Consider the following 21,114-nt stretch of genomic DNA (forward strand, 5'->3'; position numbering starts at 1 on the left):
AGAGTGCTCAACCTGTGAGCTACAGCCTATCCCCTAAATCTGAGCTCCATGCTTAGCACTAAAAAAACCCCACATAGATTAAGTGTTTTGTGTATGTTTTGTGTGTGTGTGTTTTATGTATGTTGAAATAATAGAAGACAATTTTTGATGACAATTCTGCAAAGAAGATCTAAGACAGGGTTAAAAGGCAATTAAAAATGAACTGTTATCAGGACTACAAACATATTAGTCTCTGCTCTGTAGTCTGCTTTGTAATCTGGAATGAATAATAATAACAACAACAAGAACCTCATTTATACCCCACCTTTTTCTCCAAGGAGCTCTAGGTGGCACACATGGTCGCCCCCCCCCCTTTAATCCCCATAACAACCCTGCAAGGTAGAGGTTAGGCTGAAAGACAGTGGCTGGTCATCCTAGTGAGCTTCATGGCTGAGTTGGGACTTAAAGCCTCCCATGTCCTAGTCTGACCCTCTCACCACCTGACTAAATAACTCTAGAACATAAAGAAAAAATGGAATTAATCTTTACAAGGAATTCTGTCCTGAAAAGTATAACACTTGCATAACCGAATTTATAAGGGAAACATTAAAGAAGTTAAGAAAAAAGAATTATTTGTGCAATTCTGAACTTTACAGAAGACGATTAAAAATGTACAGAACTCAGCAAGGGTCTTAGTCAACGCAGCTATCTCAAAAGCACTTCAGTTATTTTCTATAAAAAACACCAAGGACAACAGCTGGGAAATGTATCATCTTCAGCCAGTTTCTGCATATACCACTTCAAGTTGGATCTAGCAAAGTGTCGCCTGCATTACAATATCTTATCCCTGGGGTTCCTGGGGAATGTGCTGTTTGTAAAAGATAGTCAAGCAGCTTAAGCATTATCTATAGGAAACTGACTTTAGAATTGTTTCTGTCTTTTATTTTGAGAAGCCAATATCTCTGAGCTGCAACAGAATGTTTTTTTTTTTGAGGCTGTGCACAAGGACCAGAATAAACTAACGGCAGGCATGAAATGTAGCATTTTCTAAAATGGAAAGGGAATATTTTAAAAATAATAACCTATTATTACCTTTCCAAGGTTTTCTTGTTCCGTGATCATCCGCGTGTATTGTTCCCTAAAGATGATAAAGATGATAAAATAAACACATACATACACACATATACATTATTTACTAAGCATCTGTGGATGTGAAGTCAAAATGCTGGAGAATCACAGCACCTGCTGTGGCTGCAGAGATCAGTAACTTGTGACTGCTTCTCTCTGGGTAGCAAGCCTGGGAAGTGTGTCTGGAGGTCCTGGGCTGCCCAGATGACAAGACCCCCCCCTCTTGGATCCACTGATATGGTCCAAAGGAAAGCAGAGCAATATGTTCAGCACCAGCTTGGCTGCACGAGTTGCTGGAAGGCACCATCCAACTGTTTTAGGGACTCCACTCCAGATTTGTGTAGGGTTTACTCCTTAACCCTTTCTTCTTCCAAAGATGTCCCGCAAGGCAGTAGGTATGGATTTTCCCTTGGAGTTTACCCTCAAAGCCTTTCTCACAGTTGTGTATAGCTCCAAGGCAGTGGAAGTCTAGGATCAGAGTTTTCCTTCTCCTAGATGAGCTACCTTCCCATGTTGTTGAGCCCCATCTGCCCCTCATTTCCCTCAACAGCACCTGCATAAACTGCCTCCCTGCCATTGGGCCCACTATTGGCCTCATCCACTGAATCTGCTGGAGCCTGTCTTCACATGCAGGGGAAGTTCCTGACTCACCGAGGGTTTGAGAGCCATTGGTTACCCTCACCTGCTTCCGCTGGCCAGTTGAAGCCATTTCCTGGAATTGTGGCTACTGTCATGTGCCGACAGCTTCTAGGAGCCAAAGGTGAGAGCTGAATGCAGGGTGGGGACCAATGGCGGACAAACTACCCCAGAATATAATAATAATAATAATAATAATAATAATAATAATAATAATAATAATTTATTATTTCTACCCCGCCCATCTGGCTGGGTTTCCCCAGCCACTCTGGGCAGCTTCCAACCAAATATTGAAAACAATACAGCATCAAACATTAAAAACTTCCCTAAACAGGGCCGCCTTCAGTTGTCTTTTAAAAGTAAAATAGTTGCTTATTGCCTTGACAAATGGCTGGGAGGGTGTTCCACAGGGTGGGTGCCACTACCGAGAAGGCCCTCTGTCTGGTTCCCTGTAACCTCACTTCTCGCAATGAGGGAACCTCCAGAAGGCCCTTGGCGCTTGATCTCAGTGTCCGGGCTGAACGATGGGGGTGGAGACGCACCTTCACGTATACAGAAGGAGCATGATGTGTTCCCCACCAGAGGTACTATCCCGCCCTTAACACCCCATACACCCCAGCACTTTTAAAGTGTTCAAAGCAGTACTTACTTTGTGTGCCAGTCAAATTTACAACAGCCCTGTAAGGCAGCTCCATATCATTATACCCATGTTGCAGGTGAGGGTCTGAGGCTTTTTATTCACAATTCCAATGGACTCTTGAGTAGATTATTCATTATGTGTTTTTCTTACTGTTAAAACACATATTTGTGTATATCTTTCCTGTCTTATTTCAAGGGTCTATGAAAGTGATAAAAACCTATTATATTCTATTTGTCACCATCTTATAAGGTAGATTACACTGACTAGGAATGAATTTTCTGAAGCCTGGCAGAGAGCTATATGGCCAAGGGGGATTTGGAGGAGATGAGTGTTCTGCATTTAAAGCCTACAAGACTATGCCCTGAAGGACACTGGTTTCACACATAAGCTTCTATAAATTTATGAATCATCAAGGTAAGCTGAAAACCCCAAAGGAATTCACTGGATGATAGAAAAACAACAAACTTGAGCCCTCCTACTTCAGCAATCTATAATGATCCTTCGACTCCACTGAAATCATTGCAACTCTTGGCTCTGTCATTTGAGCAAAATGACAGTTTAACAGTTAACCAAAAGGGGGCTGATCCAAGGACTGGAAGCCTGGGACAGAAAATTCTTCTGGCTGGGAATCTTAAGAACTATAAAACCTCTCAGGCGGGTGTTGTAGCTTTCCACTGGGGAAGGCAGGATAGGGTTCCTCATGTCCCCCCCCCCGCCAAGACTATTGGGAAGTTGCTCTTGTCTCCAGGGCCTGTGCCAGCCATTTGCACATTCCCACCCCATATATTGCATGTCCTATGGGGAAATGGGATTTGCGCCTGGAACAGGTTTACTCTCACAGCCCGGGATATCCATCTTTCTCATAACCTGCATGCAGCTGCTGTAATTTGTGCCAGGGCCAAGACGACCTCAACTGCCCCCAAGAGAATGCACATCTATTGACATCCTTCCCCATCTCTTTAGGTTCACCAATTGCTCTTTAGTCCCAAGACTGGCTTTTACTTGGAAGGAGAAAAAACAGACCAGAAAACTATACCTCTGAATGTCAGGGTTGTTTTTGTTTTGTTTTGTTTTTTGCTATTTATAATGGATGTCTGGAAAGAATGCAACTTAATTTTGAAAGTTAAAACTATTTTTAGAGAACAAAATTAACTTTTCACATTCCTCGGTCCTGACTCCATGGAACAGAGGCTGGGGATCAGAATCAGGGCATTTTTGGTTCATTAGCAAACTGAGGTTCTGCTTATGGGTTGTTTGAGCTCAGTTTACATTCCAGTGCTCGCAAGAAGAGACATCCAGCCCTGAAAGGATTTCTAGAAATCTGCCTTCTCTTTCCATCCTGCACTTATTGAATTTCTGCCTATCAAGGCCTCTGCTTATTTCCAAGAGATTTTGCACTCTCCTGGTTTTTTCACTGGTTTTTTTCACGGTAGAAAACCAAAAGTGCAGGAGGCAGACACAGAAGACACCTAGAAAATGGAGGAACACGCCCCCCTCCATGACAGATGGGCATCAGGATGTGCCTCTTCATAGCTCTTGCTGCTCCCAGAACTGCTCCCGTCTGCAGCATGGGGGACAGACAAGTGAGTGACTTGGGCAGGTAGAAGACTCGCCAGCATAAACTAGGTGGCCTCTTAGGGCTGGATGGGATGAGCACTGGACACCCAGCCTCTGACGTGCTCTTCCTTCTCTGCATTAACCACTGTAAGCACCTTGATACCAGGCAATCCACAGTGGCCCCAATAAGCTTGGCATTCTAAATACAGTACATACAAAGTTTGTGAAATAGCCACTATAGCACACCAAGGTCTGAGAAGTAGGTTACAGAAAACAGACTGAGAACAAAACCCACTGAGCAGAGAAACACTCTCAACGTTCATTCACTAACTTCCACTGCAACTGTCCTCTCATTTCCACTTTAGCTTTACTATTCCTACTGTTTCTTTGCTCAGCATTCAACTTCTTTCCTCCACTGACACGGATTACACTCTCCATATATTTGCAAGGGGTTTGTTATCTGTTCCTGGCTGCTCCCCAATTTAACCACCATAAATGGAGACTTATGAGATCAACAGGCGACATAAACGGTATTTTGTTCTTCAATGAGAGTGCTCTCTCTCTCTCTCTCTCTCTCTCTCTCTCTCTCTCTCTCTGTGTGTGTGTGTGTGTGTCTGTGTGTGTGTGTGTGTGTCTGTGTCTCTGTGTGTGTGCAGTCCTGTTTTCCTAAATGGAGAGAAACCTAAATGGAGCCACAGCAAACAAGAAGTGTCTATTGTATATACAATTGATTAGCAGTTTTAGAGCAGATAAAAAAATAGGGTTTGCAAGAGAAAATTCAATTTTTGAAAAGGAAGTGATCCAAAACAATAACAAATTACTTTCTAGAACATATAATCTCCTATTGGGGTGGGATCTAACTGAAGAAGAAACAACTGAATCAATGATTAAATGGTCTAAAGATCTCGGCCAAACAATTCAAATTGATCAATGGGAAAGATTATGGAGTCAGGATATTAAATTCACGGCATCCTATAACATAAAAGAAAATTTTATTAAAATGTACCACAGGTGGTACCTAACACCAGTTAAGACGGCCAAAATTTACAAATTAAAAAACAATTTGTGCTGGAGATGCAGGGAGGAACCTGGCACATTTATACATATGTGGTGGACATGCCAAGAAATAAAAAAGTTTTGGTCAATGATACATGAAGAATTAAAGAAAATCATGAAAAAATCAATAAAGAAAAATCCAGAGATGTATCTATTAGGATTATTAAATGAAGAGATTAAAAAAAAAATCAAGAAAGTGTGCTTATATGCGTGTACAGCAGCCAGGATTTTAATCGCTACATATTGGAAGACATCTAAAATACCTACAAAAGAGGAATGGATTAGTAAATTCAGCGAGTACTTAAAAAGGTAAAGGGACCCCTGACCATTAGGTCCAGTCGTGACCGACTCTGGGGTTGCGCGCTCATCTCGCATTATTGGTCAAGGGAGCCAGCGTATAGCTTCTAGGTCATGTGGCCAGCATGACAAAGCCACTTCTGGCGAACCAGAGCAGCACATGGAAACTCCGTTTACCTTCCCGCTGTAGCGGTTCCTATTTATCTACTTGCATTTTGATGTGCTTTCAAACTGCTAGGTTGGCAGGAGCTGGGACCAAGCAACGGGAGCTCACCCCGTCACAGGGATTCGAACCACCGACTTTCTGATCAGCAAGCCCTAGGCTCAGTGGTTTAGCCCACAGTGCCACCTGGGTCACCTACAAATACCTACAAAATACCTACAAAAGAGGAATGGATTAGTAAATTCAGCGAGTACTTATTAATGGCCAAATTGACAGCAGCTTTGAGAAATCAGTCGAAACAAAAATTAAGAAGCGAGTGGGAATGTTTTGATGAATACATAAAGAAATATTATGTAAGAGAGGATATGCTCTCATGCTTAGAATAAAAAGGTATGAAGTTTAAAAAAAAAGATAAAAAGTGGAGACAAGGAAGATAGGAGGATAGGAAAATATATAAAAACAGAATGCATGCAAAGAATATATACAGAGGAATAAGTAATTAATTATACCTGCAGAACTGAAGTAAAATTGGAAACAAAAGTCGAGGAAACAGCGGAGGGAAGTCTGAGGGGGGGAGGGGGGAAAACATTGGGGGTGAAGGGCAATCAGGGTTTTCTTTTTTCCTATTATTATTATTATTTAGGTTTATTTGGGTTTATTTGATTGTAACTTATTTTGATTATTGTTTATGTATGATTTGTATGATTTGATTGTTTTTCAATAAAAAATTAAAAAAAAAACAAGAAGTGTCACTGCCGAGACTGTTAATCAGAGGGAACAGAGAATTCCACAAAAACTTAACATGGTCAGTTTCTTCTAGTTCAAGGCTAATTACACCTCCATTTCTGAAAAATTGTTTGGAATTAAATCATAGTCCCAAGTGAATCATAGAATCATAGAATTGCATAGTTGGAAGATGACCCAAGGGTCATCTAGTCCAATCCCCTGCAATGCAGGGATCTTGGCTGAAGCATCCGTGACAGATGGCCACCCAACCTCTGCTTAAAAACCTCCAAGGAAGGGGAGTCCACCACCTCCCAAAGGAGTTCATTCCCCCTGTTGAACAGCTCTTACTGTCTGAAAGTTCTTCCTCTTGCTGAGTCTTAATAACCTTTCTTGCCATTGAAATCCATTGGTTTGGGTCCTGCCCTCTGGAGCAACAGAAAACAAGCTGGTTCCCTCTTCCATGTGGCAGCCGAGGCATGCCAACTCCCGGGGGCCATGAGTGCCCTAGCCCCCACAACATTTTAAATGGGGGGCAGGGCACCCACAAAGTGTGTGGGGGGCGTATGCATGCTGTGGGAGCAGGTGCGCACTACAGCATAAGGCTGCCACTATGTGCGTGAGTGATGTCAGCACACCAATGTATCTGATGTAGTGTGGATGAGCCAGTGGGTGTGCTCACTTAGCGGCCCAGGCACCCACAGTCGTGGGGGCAAGCTGGCGCCACTGTGACAAGCCTTTGAGGTATTTGAAGATGGCTCTCCTATCTCCTCTCAGTGTCCTCTTTACCAGGCTATGCACGCCCAGCTCCCTCAACCATTCCTCATAAGGCTTGGTTTCCAGGGAATGGTCTTAAGGCACGAATGAGCCCAACCTAAGCATGTCTGGGACTGACCAGTACTTGGGATGTTGCTGGGGAGCATATGTGTGATGCCTCGGGTTCCAGGTTGCAGGAAGGCAGGATATAAAGGTAAGAAAATGAGTAAATACCTGATTGCCTTTCTTCTTTCCTGCAGATCTGAAGAAACATACATCTTCATCTCGTCTTTGGCACGCTGAAGGCTGACTTCTAGGATCTAAAAAGAAATACCTGAATTTAAGACACCAACCATCCTTCGCATGTAAACAGTATCATCTTACTGAATTGACTACAAAAGAACCTTTTTCAGACCGACCTTTTTCATGCAGTTGACGTGATGATAGCGGCTTTCCTCCTGAATACACTCTTCATGAAGGGCCTTCACCTCCTAAAGCAGGAGGAGCACATTTTTAACACGTATGATGACAAAAAGCCTGCAACATCAGGACCATTTTCAAGGAAAGAGTGCTTGTTGCCAACAGCCCACTGTCACTGATGATTTAATTGCTTCCTCTTCAGCCAAAGAAAGCAAAATAATTGCTGTTAAGTTTAACTGGTCCAGGGGTGGATGCAGCCAACCGTTTTGTCACATGTCTGCACCTGGCAGAATGACAGGCCAAATGCCTGGATGCTGCCCCCTGCCCACCTGTGTGGGCCAGGTGGGGTAAGCTTGAGCGTATGTAAAACCAAGCTGATGAGATATGGAAGGGCAGCTCTGTCCTGCCTGCCTTCCTACCTGCTCCAGTGCAGAACGGTTGCTCTCCAGGCCTGCTGCACAGCTGTCATACTGGGTTTTTCTCTCTCCGCATTCTTGGGTCAATTCCTGCGGGGGGAAAGGTAGAAGGGCACATGAATTCTAACAGCATGTGGCACCTGGGGAGATCATGTTCTTGTCAGTCCTGCTGCCTAACCTCAGCTCTTGGCACACAGAGGCCCTTACATAAACAAAAAAGGCATCTGAGGCACACCACTCATGGGGAAGCCATCAGCTTCGCAGACCGATAGATCAAATAGGGTAAGCCACCACATAACTTGCAAGCTGCCCCCTTCCCCCCAACTTTAAAAACATGTATCACTGCCCAGCGCCATTAATGCTTTGGTGGATTAGGTTTCCCACTTGTTCATTCCAGAGCCTAGATTTTGACTCGGCTGCATTAAAATTAAGCTCACATGATTTTAAAAGGATTGTGTTCCTGTACAAACAGTTTGTACAGATATTCACTTATGCGATGAGATAATCGGCATTGGTAGCAACAGAGCACTCTAGTGAAAGGTGAACTACAATCTAGCTTGTGATAGAAAGTATGGCAGGGCATCCTATACTGGTGAAGCAGCAAGTGGCCCTGGTGTAGGCCAGCCTTCCCTATCATGGGCCCCCATCACTGAAGCTGATGGGATTTATAGTCCAAAACAGCCCCAGAGTCTCAGGCAGGGAAAGGCTGGGGGATTCTACAAATTGTGCTTAAAATCAAAGCTTGCCTTCACCCACATAATAAAATAACTAAGGCTGGGGAAGCATATTTCAAGTGAGGGTGCGGGACACAGGAATTTCTCCTGCCCCACTTTAAGAAATATAAGAAGTGTCTTGCTGGGTTACATCAGACCACCTGAGTGGGGGCGTCATTTTAGGAGGTAAAAGCTACTTTTTGCAAATTTATTCAGTGAGGCACCTTAAAAATATGTTTTGGGTCTGCCATTATTTTTGTGATTGGTCAACATTTAGCTTGGTAAGTCTACATTTGATGAAGAAGTACATAAACTACTTTTGGAAAACCAAAGAATTTTAATTTTACCTTCTGAAAATGTCAGATAATGCTAAATAACAACAACAATAAATAATAACAAAAATATTATTATATAAAATAATTGCAAGTACTTGGCAATCAGTTATAATGATTTCTATGCACTTACTTTTCTTACCAAGAAAAACTAAATTATATTAATTTATCCAAAATACATTTCAAATTCCCATGTCATGTTACAACATTTTAGCACCCCTCATTTTTGGAATTTAAAAGTTGAAAATTTCAACATGCCCTAATTGTTCTGCTCATGTGAATGGCCTGAAGGTGACCATCGCCCCCTTCCTCTGGCCGACAGGTGAGTACGATGCATCGGAACATGGAGGTTTCACCCTTATTTAAGGCATTTTATCCTTTGCCCTTTAGCAAAAAAGACTCTCAGATTGGCTTTCAAGAGAGCAGCAGCTCCTTGCCACTGTCAGTAGCAGTTCTACCTGCCTTGCTCCCCCCTCCCCCCGGAAGCTCTCTTTCTGCCCCCCATCAGATCCAGGAGCACAGCTGCTGACAGGGCCCAGGCCACGAGAACAAGGCAGCTCCTGTCATATAGTTCGCTCGTCAGACAGCTAACAAGTTAACCATTGCACCAAAACTTTACACAGGTCCTCTGGATAAATATTCAATAGCTGTCTTCTCTGACCATCCCAGGCTCCTTAGGGCACCAGTTTTCCTCATCTCAGCCAGAGCTTCATAGCAGTGCTCCCCATTCCAACCCTGTCTTGAATTTAGCAATGTCTTAAAGCCACACAGGTTTGTATCTGACACATATACGCTGTCTTGAGTTTGAGAAAAACACTAACAGACCCAGCAAACAAGCACACAGTGAACGCACTAGATGGTGGATTCATGGGAGTCCAATGTAGGAGTGGAATATAGTTTTTTTTTTAAAGTAAATACTAACATTCACTCGACTATTATTTCTTCCAATGAAGTTTACACTTGAAGAAACACTTTAAAATAGCTGAAAACACCAGATGCAGTTGATCATCTCCCCCAAATGTACATTTTGGCCTATACGATAGAGGCATCTAGCCATAGATAGCGTGGAGCATTACTTAGGGGGAGGCTCTGAGCCTCTTACTGCCATACAGGCAGAACTGCAGGAGAGGCGTTGGGAGAAATCTTGTTGCACTGTACAGTCATACCTCCTGTTGCGTCCGCTGCAGGTTGCGTCTTTTCGGGTTATGGACGCGCCGAACCCGGAAGTCCCGGAACAGGTTACTTCCAGGTTTGGCGCGTCTGTAACCTGTGTGCATGTGCAGAAGCGCTAAATCGCGCTTTGCGCATGTGCAGAAGCGCCAAACTGTGTCGTGCATGTGCGCAGATGCAGCACTTCAGGATGTGGCTTTTTCAGGTTGCGAACGGGCCTCCGGAACGGATCCTGTTCGCAACCTTAGGTACCACTGTAATCAGTCCAAACCATTTGTTCAAACAAACAAAAACAAAAACAAAGAAACAAATAAATTCAAGTCTCTTTCACTCACCTGACACTTCTGTCGCAACTGCCTTAAATCTTTGATAATCGGAGCAAGGCTTGACTTCTTATCAGCCACCATAGCATTCAGTTTTTTCACCTGGTTTTATGGGAGGGAAACACAACACATGAATATGTTATTAACAGCATAGCAAGAAAGCTGGAAGCATTGGGGGGAGGCAAAGGAAGATTAGAAAGACAAATGGCGAGGGAAAGATCAAGTAAGATGTGATAAATGGAGACTGGCCATATACCCAGCACAAACAGTGTTGGCACACCAGTACACCCACAGCCACGCTGGTCTGCCAAAGTAGATCTTGCAGGGTGGTGGTAAGATTCAAACAGACAACACCCTTCCTTCCAACAGAGCCTTTAAATACAGGGGAGGAAAATCACCATTTCAGACATGTTATCCAGAGTCCGACCCTTCATTTCATCCATTTCGCTCTTCACGGCTGACACTCTCTCTAGCTCCTCCTGTGTATAGCTGTATCCAGAGATACCCTTCTTGTCTTCAATTGCTTGCTGTTAGCATAGAAAATGAAAGACATTTCTGAGTATATGTTCTGATAGCCGACAAGCAAACAGATTCTGAATTGCAACCAATAAATAGTAAGAAAGCCCTATGAAAAGTTTAAGACTGCCTAGTTTGTTTTTTGATTAACTAAACCAGGTGTTGTCAACCTGGTCCCTACCGCACACTAGTGGGCGTTTCAGGATTCTAGGTGGGCGGTAGGGGGTTCTACGGCACAAGTTGAATCCTCCTTCCATCGAGCCCTGGTGGGCGGTAAGGAAATTTTACCACCAAGAAAGATGCATTAGTGGGCGGTAGGTATAAAAATGTTGACTAAACTATATGAAAATCAATAAGAACGGGTCAGCTGTTGTGGCAAGACATCTCTCTTTAAAGGGCATCTTTGCACAAATCACCTAGAGGAACTTCTAAAAAACCAGCTGCATTTGCAATCATCCATTACTTTAATTTGTGGAGGATGAAATAATTCTGAGTGTGCCGCTGTTATTTATTTACCAAGGCATGCCTTCCAAACAGAGATTAATAATGTTTGATCAAGAAATGAGGGACAGCACTTATTATCATCTTACAGCCTCACTTGCAGCCTGTTCTGCTTTGTTTCAGAAGCAATAAAATGTTTTACTGAGCGGGGAAGAAAACAAAATTGCACACTTGGTTACATGGGTTTCCATATTTTGCCACAGCTTTTCTTATAACTGATAAAAATATGAGTAGCTTTAGGAAAAGGGCCCATCTCTACACCAAAGCAATTTTCTTACAAAGCAAGTGACAGAAGAAAGACATGATGCCATGGAAGTGGGCTGGGAGAAGGGCACTTGGGCACTGAGTGTTCCTGTAATGATTGTATCTTCACTGTCTTCAGTGGCCCAGTTTGTGTCTAAAACTAAACCAAACTGCGGCTTAGGGCAAAAGAGGGAATGTGTGGGTTCCCAAAGCTTAGTGCTACGTGTACACTAGGTCAATGTGCATGAGGAAGCTACTTCACTTTTTTAAAAGCAAGGCAAAATTTCAGCTTTTGAATAACAACATGCTAGAACTGAGATACCATGTACCTAACTTCTTTTAACATACAATAAAGACTAGCTCGTGTCATCAGAACTGTCTCAAAGCCAATCCTAAAATACTGAACCTAAACCAAAGGCTTCACTCAACATTGTTTACAACACAAGTGTAAATGTCACTCTGATCATGAAATCACATAACTCAACTGTTTGGGTGCTCCCTCCCTCTCCCCCTTTCTCCTTTGCTGCTCTGCGCGCTTGGAACTGCCTCCCAAAACGCTTTGGATGCCGCCTCTCTAACGTCCTTCAAATCCTTCTTCAAAATCCACCCTTCCTGTGAAGCCTGAACACATGTAACTGACACAGTTGAATCTTTTCCTCCTATCTCCACCCTTCCCATGCTGCATTTTTGACTGTAGGTTCCTTGGTGCAAGCAGCTCTCCCCCTGCATTGTGTAAAGCACTTAGTGCCCTGGCGGTGCTGGAACAACCCCAGGCTTGGCCTGCTTGGCTTTGCAGGAAGAGCTTGAAGGTAGAAGATTCATCCTGGCTACCTGCATTTCACAGCATGGACAGGAATATAGAATGGCCCATTACCAGCTGCTGCTGGATATCTTCATGGCGTTGTTTTAGGAGCTCCTCTGTTCTCTGCAGGATGCCATACTCAGCTGTAATTTCTGCTATATCCAGGCGCTTCTTTTTGTAAAGCGTATTTTTGCTCCGAAGCTTATTGACATACCGCTTAAACTGAAATGAGAGAGAACAGGGACCTTTGAAATATGAGGAAGTTAGATTTAGCATGCACTGTTACACCCCATCAAAATGTTTTGGGGTGGCCTTCCTCTCTATTAAGTATGTATCTCCCTCAGGAATCCTGTACATACCAATACCAAAACAACCTTTTTTTTAAAAAAAAGGAAACTACATTTCTTTTTTTTTAAAAAAATCTGTAATATAGGTAACCTTTCTAAGTGTAAAAAATTGTGTTGCTTTTAAATAACAAATGCTTAAAGGTTGCCATCATTGGCAGTCTGAGAACCCCAGAGTAAGTGTATGTTCTATAAATAGTGTTGCAGGCAAAGAGCCCATCCTGAAACCAGCCCAGATCACCTGCCATCCTGTGCAGGGTGGTGATGCTTTGTCTACCTTGCTGTGCTCCCACAACTATTTTTAAAGCCAAATACTGTGGACATTCTTAGTGAAAGAACAAACCCACCTATTGCTCAGTGTGTGTTCAACGCAGACCAGGCTATGCTAGAACAGTCTTTTCTGCTGTGCCAGGGCTCAGGACAAGGTCACAGAAGTCACACAAGAAAGCAAGTGCAGCATGATCATTTCAGGTTTTGGCAGGGTGTGGATCCCCAAAACACAGCTGCTGTGGAAGCTCTGCTCATTTCAATGGGGCTTGCAAAGGAATCTCCCTAGCAGATGTTTGTTTTTTGCTTAAGGGAATTAAAGGCCCCTCCAGCAGCAGCATTTGAAAGAGAGAAACCTACCGTATATTCCGGCGTATAAGACGACTGGGTGTATAAGACGACCACCAACTTTTCCAGTTAAAATATAGAGTTTGGGATATACTCACTGTATAAGAAATATGACCCAGCGTATAAGACGACCCCTGACTTTTGAGAAGATTTTCCTGGGTTAAAAAGTAGTCTTATACACAGGAATATACTGTATATTGCCCACCTAGCGGTGATAACCTTGGTAATAAGTTGCTTGCACACGCATACCTAAAATGACATCTGCAGCACTTCGGTGGTCTTAAAAGAAAAGAAGAAAGGAACCAACTCACTTCCATTTAACAAAAGTTTCCCTGCCTGAGGGGATTCTGAATTCTCATAGGTGAGTCACCAGGTTGTTTACCTATGAAAGTCAGACGGATGTTGATTGCCCTGTCAAATCTGATCTTGCCTGCAGAATTCAGCATCCTGATAACCTCAGCTTTCCTTTTTTTTTATATAAAAAAAGCAACTCTCTTGCATATATACATGTACAGTGACAAGTTTGATAGTGTGCAGCCAAAGCCTTGATGAAAGCTTCAAAGCCAGGCAGGAGCTCTGTTAAGTTTCCAGTGCTTTGGGCAGGAGTCGCCCCACACGGATTGGCAAAAGCAGAAATAACAATGTAAACAAAGGACACATAATGCAACAATCGCATAATTTACACAGGTCACTGAATCCAGTTTTTCCACACACCTAATTACTTTTGCATGAAGTTTTGCTTTTTTAAAAAGAAACATTTGATACTATAAAATACACTAAAAGTAAATGCTGGGATAACTAAGTGGGTAGAGCATGTGACTCTTAACCTCAGGGTTATTGGTTCAAGTCCCCGTTGGGCAACAGATTCCTACATTGAGGGGGTTGGGCCAGTCCCCACCTAATTGCCTTCTTACTTACAACCAGTCCAGGGGGTGGCGCTGGCTGAGAATTCCACAGTCTTTTGCCCTTGAGGAACTCAACAGGGATGCAGGAGCTGGCCTTGGCTCTGCCTCCACCCACTATTGGCCTCCTGCCTTCCACCCCAGCACTCCAAGGGTTCTCAGCCACCACTGTGGACCACCTTCTTCCCTGGAGATCCAAACTGCTTCTGAGCATGCTCAGACTGAGACCGCTTCCTCAGCACTGCACATCCTAGGAATGTCGTAGGGACAACTTTCGAAGGGAAAGGAATACTGTGCTGACAGATTGTGAGAAGCGGGGAAAGTGCTGCCTGATCAAGTCCATTCTGCTTACAGAGAGAGGAGAAAGTGATGCCTAAAGGTCTTCCAACCAGCTGAACCAAATGGTTGAATTAAGCAAGTACAATATTACAAAGTCTGCCCTGCAGCCGGACTGCTTGGCATTTTGGTGAAGTGTAGGTCTAAACCTGCCACAGCTGCTCACAACTGAAACCATTATATAAAACAAGCATCTATCATGCTGTCTTCTCAGGAAAGAGGATTATAAAAGTACAGGGAAGTCATGACAAAGCAAAATTGCAGTGAGAACAGAGATGTTATTTACATAGCAAAGAAAAGAGGGCTTTGCAAAACAAAGCATCACACAGCAAGCGTTTCACTGAATACCAAAGAAGTTCAACTCCACAAGAGGAACTATCTTGAAGGGACCTTTCCTGCTACTTGTACTTCTGACATTCACTAAGTTATTGGAGGCAGATGTTCAAGTGTGATTGTTCTCTCATTACTGTGTGTTGTTGTGGGGCAATCACAGGCACCTACTGAGGGCATCAACCCCGAAACTATCTTCCATCTGACAGCTTTTAGCACTGGTGGTGGTGGTGGTGTTAACCTCCTTTCTGCAACATGAACATTCAAATACCGGTAGCCCTTTAAGCACAAAACAAGACCACCTCCTTTCACAACTTCAATCCCTTGCCATGAAAGAATCATTTTGTTTTAAGCATTCTTTTCCTTTGCTAGGATGTGCACTTTAGGACATGTCCTTTGCTGCTAAAGAAAGGGAGGAGCTGGCTGCCTCAATCCTTCTATTTTTACCTGAACAAGTGCAGGATCAATTCTTGTGCAAGTGAACTGCTAAGATGGAAGTGCTCCCATCACTCCTAAAATAAAAATAATTAACATCTGTTCTGGGAAATCCTTTGGCATTAAACTGGCCTGGCGTTTTGGTTGCTCAATTGACATAGCAAGGGTGGGGAAACCCTGGAGGGCTTAGTTCTCCTGCAGGAAACTCTCCCCACATGCTAGTAGGGGTGGGCAGAGCTGGAAGCAAAAGTGGGAAGGCTTCCTTCCAGTCACACAGTGGCTTCTTTACTCCCCCCCCCCAATTTTTGCTTCTATGGAAGCAAGGGCTCAAAGGCACATTCCAGCCTGGCAAAGAACCTGGCGAGTGGAAGGCAGAGATAGCAGGGCTGATGAGGGACACCGCCTGGAGGGGGCTGAAAGGGTCAGCTACAGAGGCATGGGGGGCTGCACTTGGCTTGCTTGCAGGCTGGAGGTTCCTGCCATTAAACTGTTCTTGCCTGTGTGGTTTCCTGCTGCTTGCCCTGTTCTGTGTCTGGAGAAGCAAAAGGTGTTTATTAAGATGGGTTACAGGTGGTTAGCCGTGTTGGTCTGACGCAGTCAAAATAAAAATTAAAAATCCTTCCAAGGATTTTTTAAATTTTTATTAAGATGGTTCATTTATTTACAGTACACCCTTCCCCAAAGGAAACCCACCCTCTAAACTGCAGAGTCTAAAGAGCGGAGGGAACCTGTGGCCCTCCAGATGTTGCTGGCCTGCAACTCCCATACTGGTTGGGGTGATGAGAGCCACAGACTCCCCACTCTTGCCCTAAGACAGCCCACCCGTGTGGAAGGAGGAGAGCAAAACATAAGAATCAATAAGCCTGGAAACACAAAGGGAAAACATTTTTTTAAAATAAATACATAAGTCAATGTAGGTTCCTGAGAACATGCTTAATTAGATAGTGTGAGACTCTCTCTTTAACTGCCTCAGCAAGGTGCCATAGAAAAATGTTTGCAAAATATATACATTGAGGATGATGGAGCAGATGGCCAATCTTCCTGACAGTCCAATTAATGCAATGCAATCCCAGTTAAAAACATTTAGTCTAAGCAAATCTCTGGTTGTGACAAGCTCTCAACAGCCATTTGCAAGATATCACAGATCTTATCTTGGACAGCCATTTTGGGGTATGCTTTATTACAGCCACTTTCATTCCCATTTACGGAGCTGAAAACCCCGCCCATTTCAGTGGGGTCTGGGGGTGCATAAGCAGCTTCCCAACTGCCACCTAATGCTTGTGGAGAAGCTGACTTCTGGATCTACTGAAGAAGAAAAATATCCTGCAGCCGTCTTGTCAGAGAGGCCATCATAGCTGCCAAGTTATCCCTTTTTTAAGGGATTTTCCATTATGCTGAATAGGCTTCCTCACGAGAAAAGGGAAAACTTGGCAGCTATGGAGGCCATTTTAAAATATCAGTATTAGGGAAACTGTTTCTGGGCCACACATGACTAAGGCTCCTGTTTGGCCAGGCAGGGACCAGAGATGACAAATGTCATTTTATTATGCATTTTGTGTTCTCATTTTGTGTTTTTATGTTGTGAACCACCCTGTAATCTTTGGATGAAGGGAAGTACAGTGGTACCTCGGGTTACAGACGCTTCAGGTTACAGGCGCTTCAAGTTACAGACTCCGCTAACCCAGAAATAGTACCTCGGGTTAAGGACTTTGTTTCAGGATGAGAACAGAAATCGCGTGGCAGCGCAGCGGCAGCAGGAGGCCCTATTAGCTAAAGTGGTACCTCAGGTAAAGAACAGTTTCAGGTTAAGAACGGACCTCCAGAACAAATTAACTTCTTAACCCGAGGTACCACTGTATATAAATTTAATAATGATTAATAATTATATTTATAATTTATTTGTTTTCTTCATGTCCTTTACCTTATAATACGAGGGTAGGTTACAACAACTTAAAAATAAGGTATTAAAAACTGTTTAATACAAATTACAACCCAGAGAGATAAAGTATAGTTATGTGTGTGTATAATGTCAATCATGGTCTGGGCAGCAGCATCTTTAGTAATTCAGACCAGTCTATTTATTTTGCAATATACTCAATCATACTGGAAAAAGCCTTCTTACTTCTTGGTGGAAATGCGCAGATGAGCAAGACGAATGCTTTATCCATTCAAGTGAGTGCTCCAAGAGCATTCATGTGTGCTAAGCCACATTTTACACCTGAGCCACACCGTAAGTTTGGCTTCACTCAGAGTTAATGCCCTGCTTCAAAGGTTTCTGGCTTCTGTAGCTGTATGTCAGATGACTGTTTGTGGCTGCAATCCAACCTACGGGTTGGCTAGGCCAACTGCTGCCAAGGGCGAAGGGCCAGGGTGGTGCAAAAATCAGGCCTCTCCACTCTTGCTTCGAGTGGCAAGGAGTCCGTCTGCCTGTCCGCACGCTCCCCAGGCCACTCCAGGTAGCCAGGTGACGTGCACATTCTCCTCTGGCAAGAGCACAAGGGACAGGGAGCACCAATACAGCTCCTTGCCAAGGGAGCAAGGGAGCCTAGGTCCACCTTTGATGCACTTAAATGAGTAAACCCCATTCAAAGCAATGAGACTTACTTCTGAGTAGGCATATAGGATGGCACTGTAATCTCCACCACAGCTCCCAAAGCAGGACTAGCAAACAGTGGCTCTGCCCATTGAATCACTTTGGCACAAAAGACTCCCCAATCCCTTTGCTCCAGGGCAAATGCTGAGAGGCTTTTGCAGCATTCCACACACACACACACACACACACACACACACACACACACACACACACCGCACAATTATGCAACTCAGTTACAGGCAAAAGGGATTGAATAGCCAAAAGGCAGAAAGGCAGGACTCTGACCAAGCATCTGATGCTATTCAGCTCTGAAACTGGGTCTGAAACCAGACTGAGAATCGGTATAATCCAAAAACACTTTGGAGTTAGACCTTCACCATATACCTTGCTCCCCTGAAAGCTGATTTGAGACTGGATAACTAAGTTCAGTGATGTCCAAGGAGCACATTTTCAACAGATGTCTAATCACGGACTAAACATTGGGGACTTCAGGCTTTCCCAGCAAGGGGTTCATGATCTCTTCTGCCTTATCTGGCCACTAATCAGACAGGAGAGGCAAGGCTTCAGCAGGCAGGCAGGTGGCATCTCTGGCATCTCCAAGTATTCGGTCCATGTCATCAGCCTGCACCAAGTGAAAACTACCTTGCCCAAGTTGCCAATCCCTCTTCTCTGTTGCCATCTGGACCTTCCAGCCGTCCATCTCCCCTGCTGTGCTTTCAGCTTTCCTTCTGACCGAGAGTGAGTCAGGGCCCTAATCTCACCAGGACTGCCCACGGCCACCCCCTCATCCCACTGACTTCAGACTGTCTGCTTGGTGTCCAACTCTGAAATGGACTAGGCTAGAGCTTGCTGACCACTGGACCGGATCCTTTGGCACTCATCCTGCTGCGCTCATCTGACAGCAAAGCAGTTTCTGTGAGATTAATGCCACTTTGATTTTGTTCCATCCAGCATGCTGAGGAAGTCGGGGGCGGGGCGGGGATCTAGGCTCCCAAACCTGTGTTCAGCTTTAAAAAGAGTACAATGTGCTGTGAAAGGGAGCTAAAAATATATCCAGTTTACCTAGGATCACTTGTAATTGAGCCACCTACCCTTCTAAGAGCTGGAATGTGATTCTCTAATTTTCAGGATCTGACAGCTGCAGGGAGAAGCATGCCAGCATTGTCTGCGTTTCTTTTGCTTTTCTGAAATAGCATCTCAGGTTCTTTCATGATATTCTTCTCTTTGCAACAGACAACTTTACCCCCTGACTTCTGGTTTCTACTAAAAACACACCAGCTATCTCCTGCTGTTAGCTTGTCAGTTCCAGCCAGCTGTGCAAACGTCGGCCCTCATAGGACTGGAGGGCTGTGTGTTCCCCTGCATCGTTAGAGGAGAAAGCAACATGCAGGCAAGTAAAAACATAAGCCAGGGTTGACCTTTCTGTGGATGAAGTGTTAAGACCTCAGCTGAGGATACGATTGCTGGTATGTGAGAGTCCAGGCAGAGAAGGCATTAATTCATCTGAGTGCCAGAGTGAGTGGGGGCCAGGCCACAAGGGGATACAGCAACCCAAACCTAGGCGGCGGTGGGCAAAGACATAGCAAACCAGGTCAAATAACAATAAATTATGATCTCTAGCACCACATCCAAAGTATTAGGGACACAGAAATTATGAAGCAAGTGGTATAAAGGCCACCCCAGGATCACACCCCCCAACCACCTCAAACCAAGAGGGTGTTCAGTTTAGCACATGCTGTCCTCTATAGCAGCTGGTCAGACAGCCAGGGAAGCTCAAAACCACTGCAAGGGGGCATCCATTATGCTAGTTAAAATCAGTGTTAGTTCTCCCCAGTCACATGCTCAGCACCATTTATAATTTAACAAGACTCACTCATGTTTTTTTCAGTAATCAAGTGCTTGGAGTGCTTAAAACTTCATTAGAGGTTTAAAACTATGGAGAAGGTGCAAAATGAAGTTTTATTATGTTAATTCAAAAATAAACCCAAACATGTGCCAAACCCATCAGTGGCATTTTCTCAAAACGGCAGTGAACGTGAAACTACGGTAGGCTGCTGGGGGGTCCTCTTTTTCATTTAGAAAAAACAATGGCAGGGAAACCATGAGAGGTTTATGAAATTGTACACAGTGAGTGCAGATAAGAGTGTCTGCCACTTTCTCATGCTACTAGAACTCAGGGTCATCCAATCAAACTGACTGGTTAGATTCAAGACAGACCCACAATTAATTTATGGATTTTACTTCCACAAGTTGTGATGACTTATGGCTAGTAGCAGCTTAGATGGCTTTAAAAGGGGACCAACAGCTTAATGGAGGAGGAGAGCCTAACAGTGGCTTTATGGAACCTCCATAACAGCTTCTGGAGGCAAAATGGGAGACGCCTATTGCCTTCATGCCTTTCTCGTGGGCCTGCTGTAGGCATCTGATTGGCCAGCATTGGAAGCAAGATGCTGAACAAGACAGCCCTCTGGTCTGAGCCAGCAGAGTTCTTCTTAAGCTCTTGCAGAAAACCTCCTAGGTCCAAACTGATGGAAGTTAGAAGGTATTTGAACATGCCTGCCTGCTCTTCCCCCTCCTTGCCTTACTCCACATTGCAGCACAGCCATGAGCTCAACTTCCTTTGCTCGCCCATTTCCTGCTCCACCGTTGTTGTGGGTCTTAACAATTTAGCTACTTTACAGATTGTTCCCGTCAGGTGCACTGACAACGTGGAACATTTTTTTATGTACTTTACAATACACTGAACTAACAGCAGATAAGACAAAGCGTTGGTGGTTCTCCCTCTCTCTCTTGCAACACTCTGCTGCTGAGTAATTAATCACTGCTTTACATAGCAGGAATGTTATGATTGTCTGCTTTCAAATTGGACTAAAACAAAGGTTACGGTAAGTGTGAAGCTGAAGTTAATATACTACCTAGGAGGATTTTTTTTAAAAAAAAAAACAGACTTGGGTTTATGGTAATAGGAAATAGTGGACTTGCAACAGGATTAGGTGTTGAAACCAGAATGTCATTTTCCTTTCAAGACTCTTATCTCAAAGGTTTGTCATCTAGCTGTCTTAGGTTGCAAAGACTGGCTGCTAAAGCCATATTTGGTATGGGGAATAGTGCCCTTTACTTCAGAGAAGATAATGCAGCAGGGGAAGGGCCAAAACTCTATGCTTAAGTTATTTGCATTCACCAAGAGC

The 21,114-nt window shown here is 43.9% G+C and overlaps 1 protein-coding gene across 3 annotated transcripts in view; it reads right to left on the bottom strand.

Annotated features, from left to right (window-relative positions):
• The window catches only part of IFT81 (intraflagellar transport 81), a 73,410-nt gene that overhangs the window by 17,365 nt on the left and 34,931 nt on the right, over positions 1-21,114 (bottom strand). For all 3 annotated transcript variants that reach the window (XR_004691461.2, XR_004691462.2, XM_035098556.2), the window contains exons 12-18: positions 12,444-12,593; positions 10,708-10,836; positions 10,322-10,411; positions 7,775-7,861; positions 7,355-7,426; positions 7,170-7,255; positions 1,072-1,117 (exon numbers count right to left, since the gene is read on the bottom strand). Coding sequence is in view for 1 of the 3 variants with exons in the window: in XM_035098556.2 (XP_034954447.1) it covers positions 1,072-1,117; positions 7,170-7,255; positions 7,355-7,426; positions 7,775-7,861; positions 10,322-10,411; positions 10,708-10,836; positions 12,444-12,593 (660 nt within the window). In the remaining 2 variants the exon portion in view is untranslated. The remainder of the gene's footprint in view (positions 1-1,071; positions 1,118-7,169; positions 7,256-7,354; positions 7,427-7,774; positions 7,862-10,321; positions 10,412-10,707; positions 10,837-12,443; positions 12,594-21,114) is intronic.

The sequence above is a fragment of the Zootoca vivipara genome, chromosome 17, assembly GCF_963506605.1.
Source record: "Zootoca vivipara chromosome 17, rZooViv1.1, whole genome shotgun sequence".
In the NCBI taxonomy this organism is placed as follows: Eukaryota; Metazoa; Chordata; class Lepidosauria; order Squamata; family Lacertidae; genus Zootoca; species Zootoca vivipara.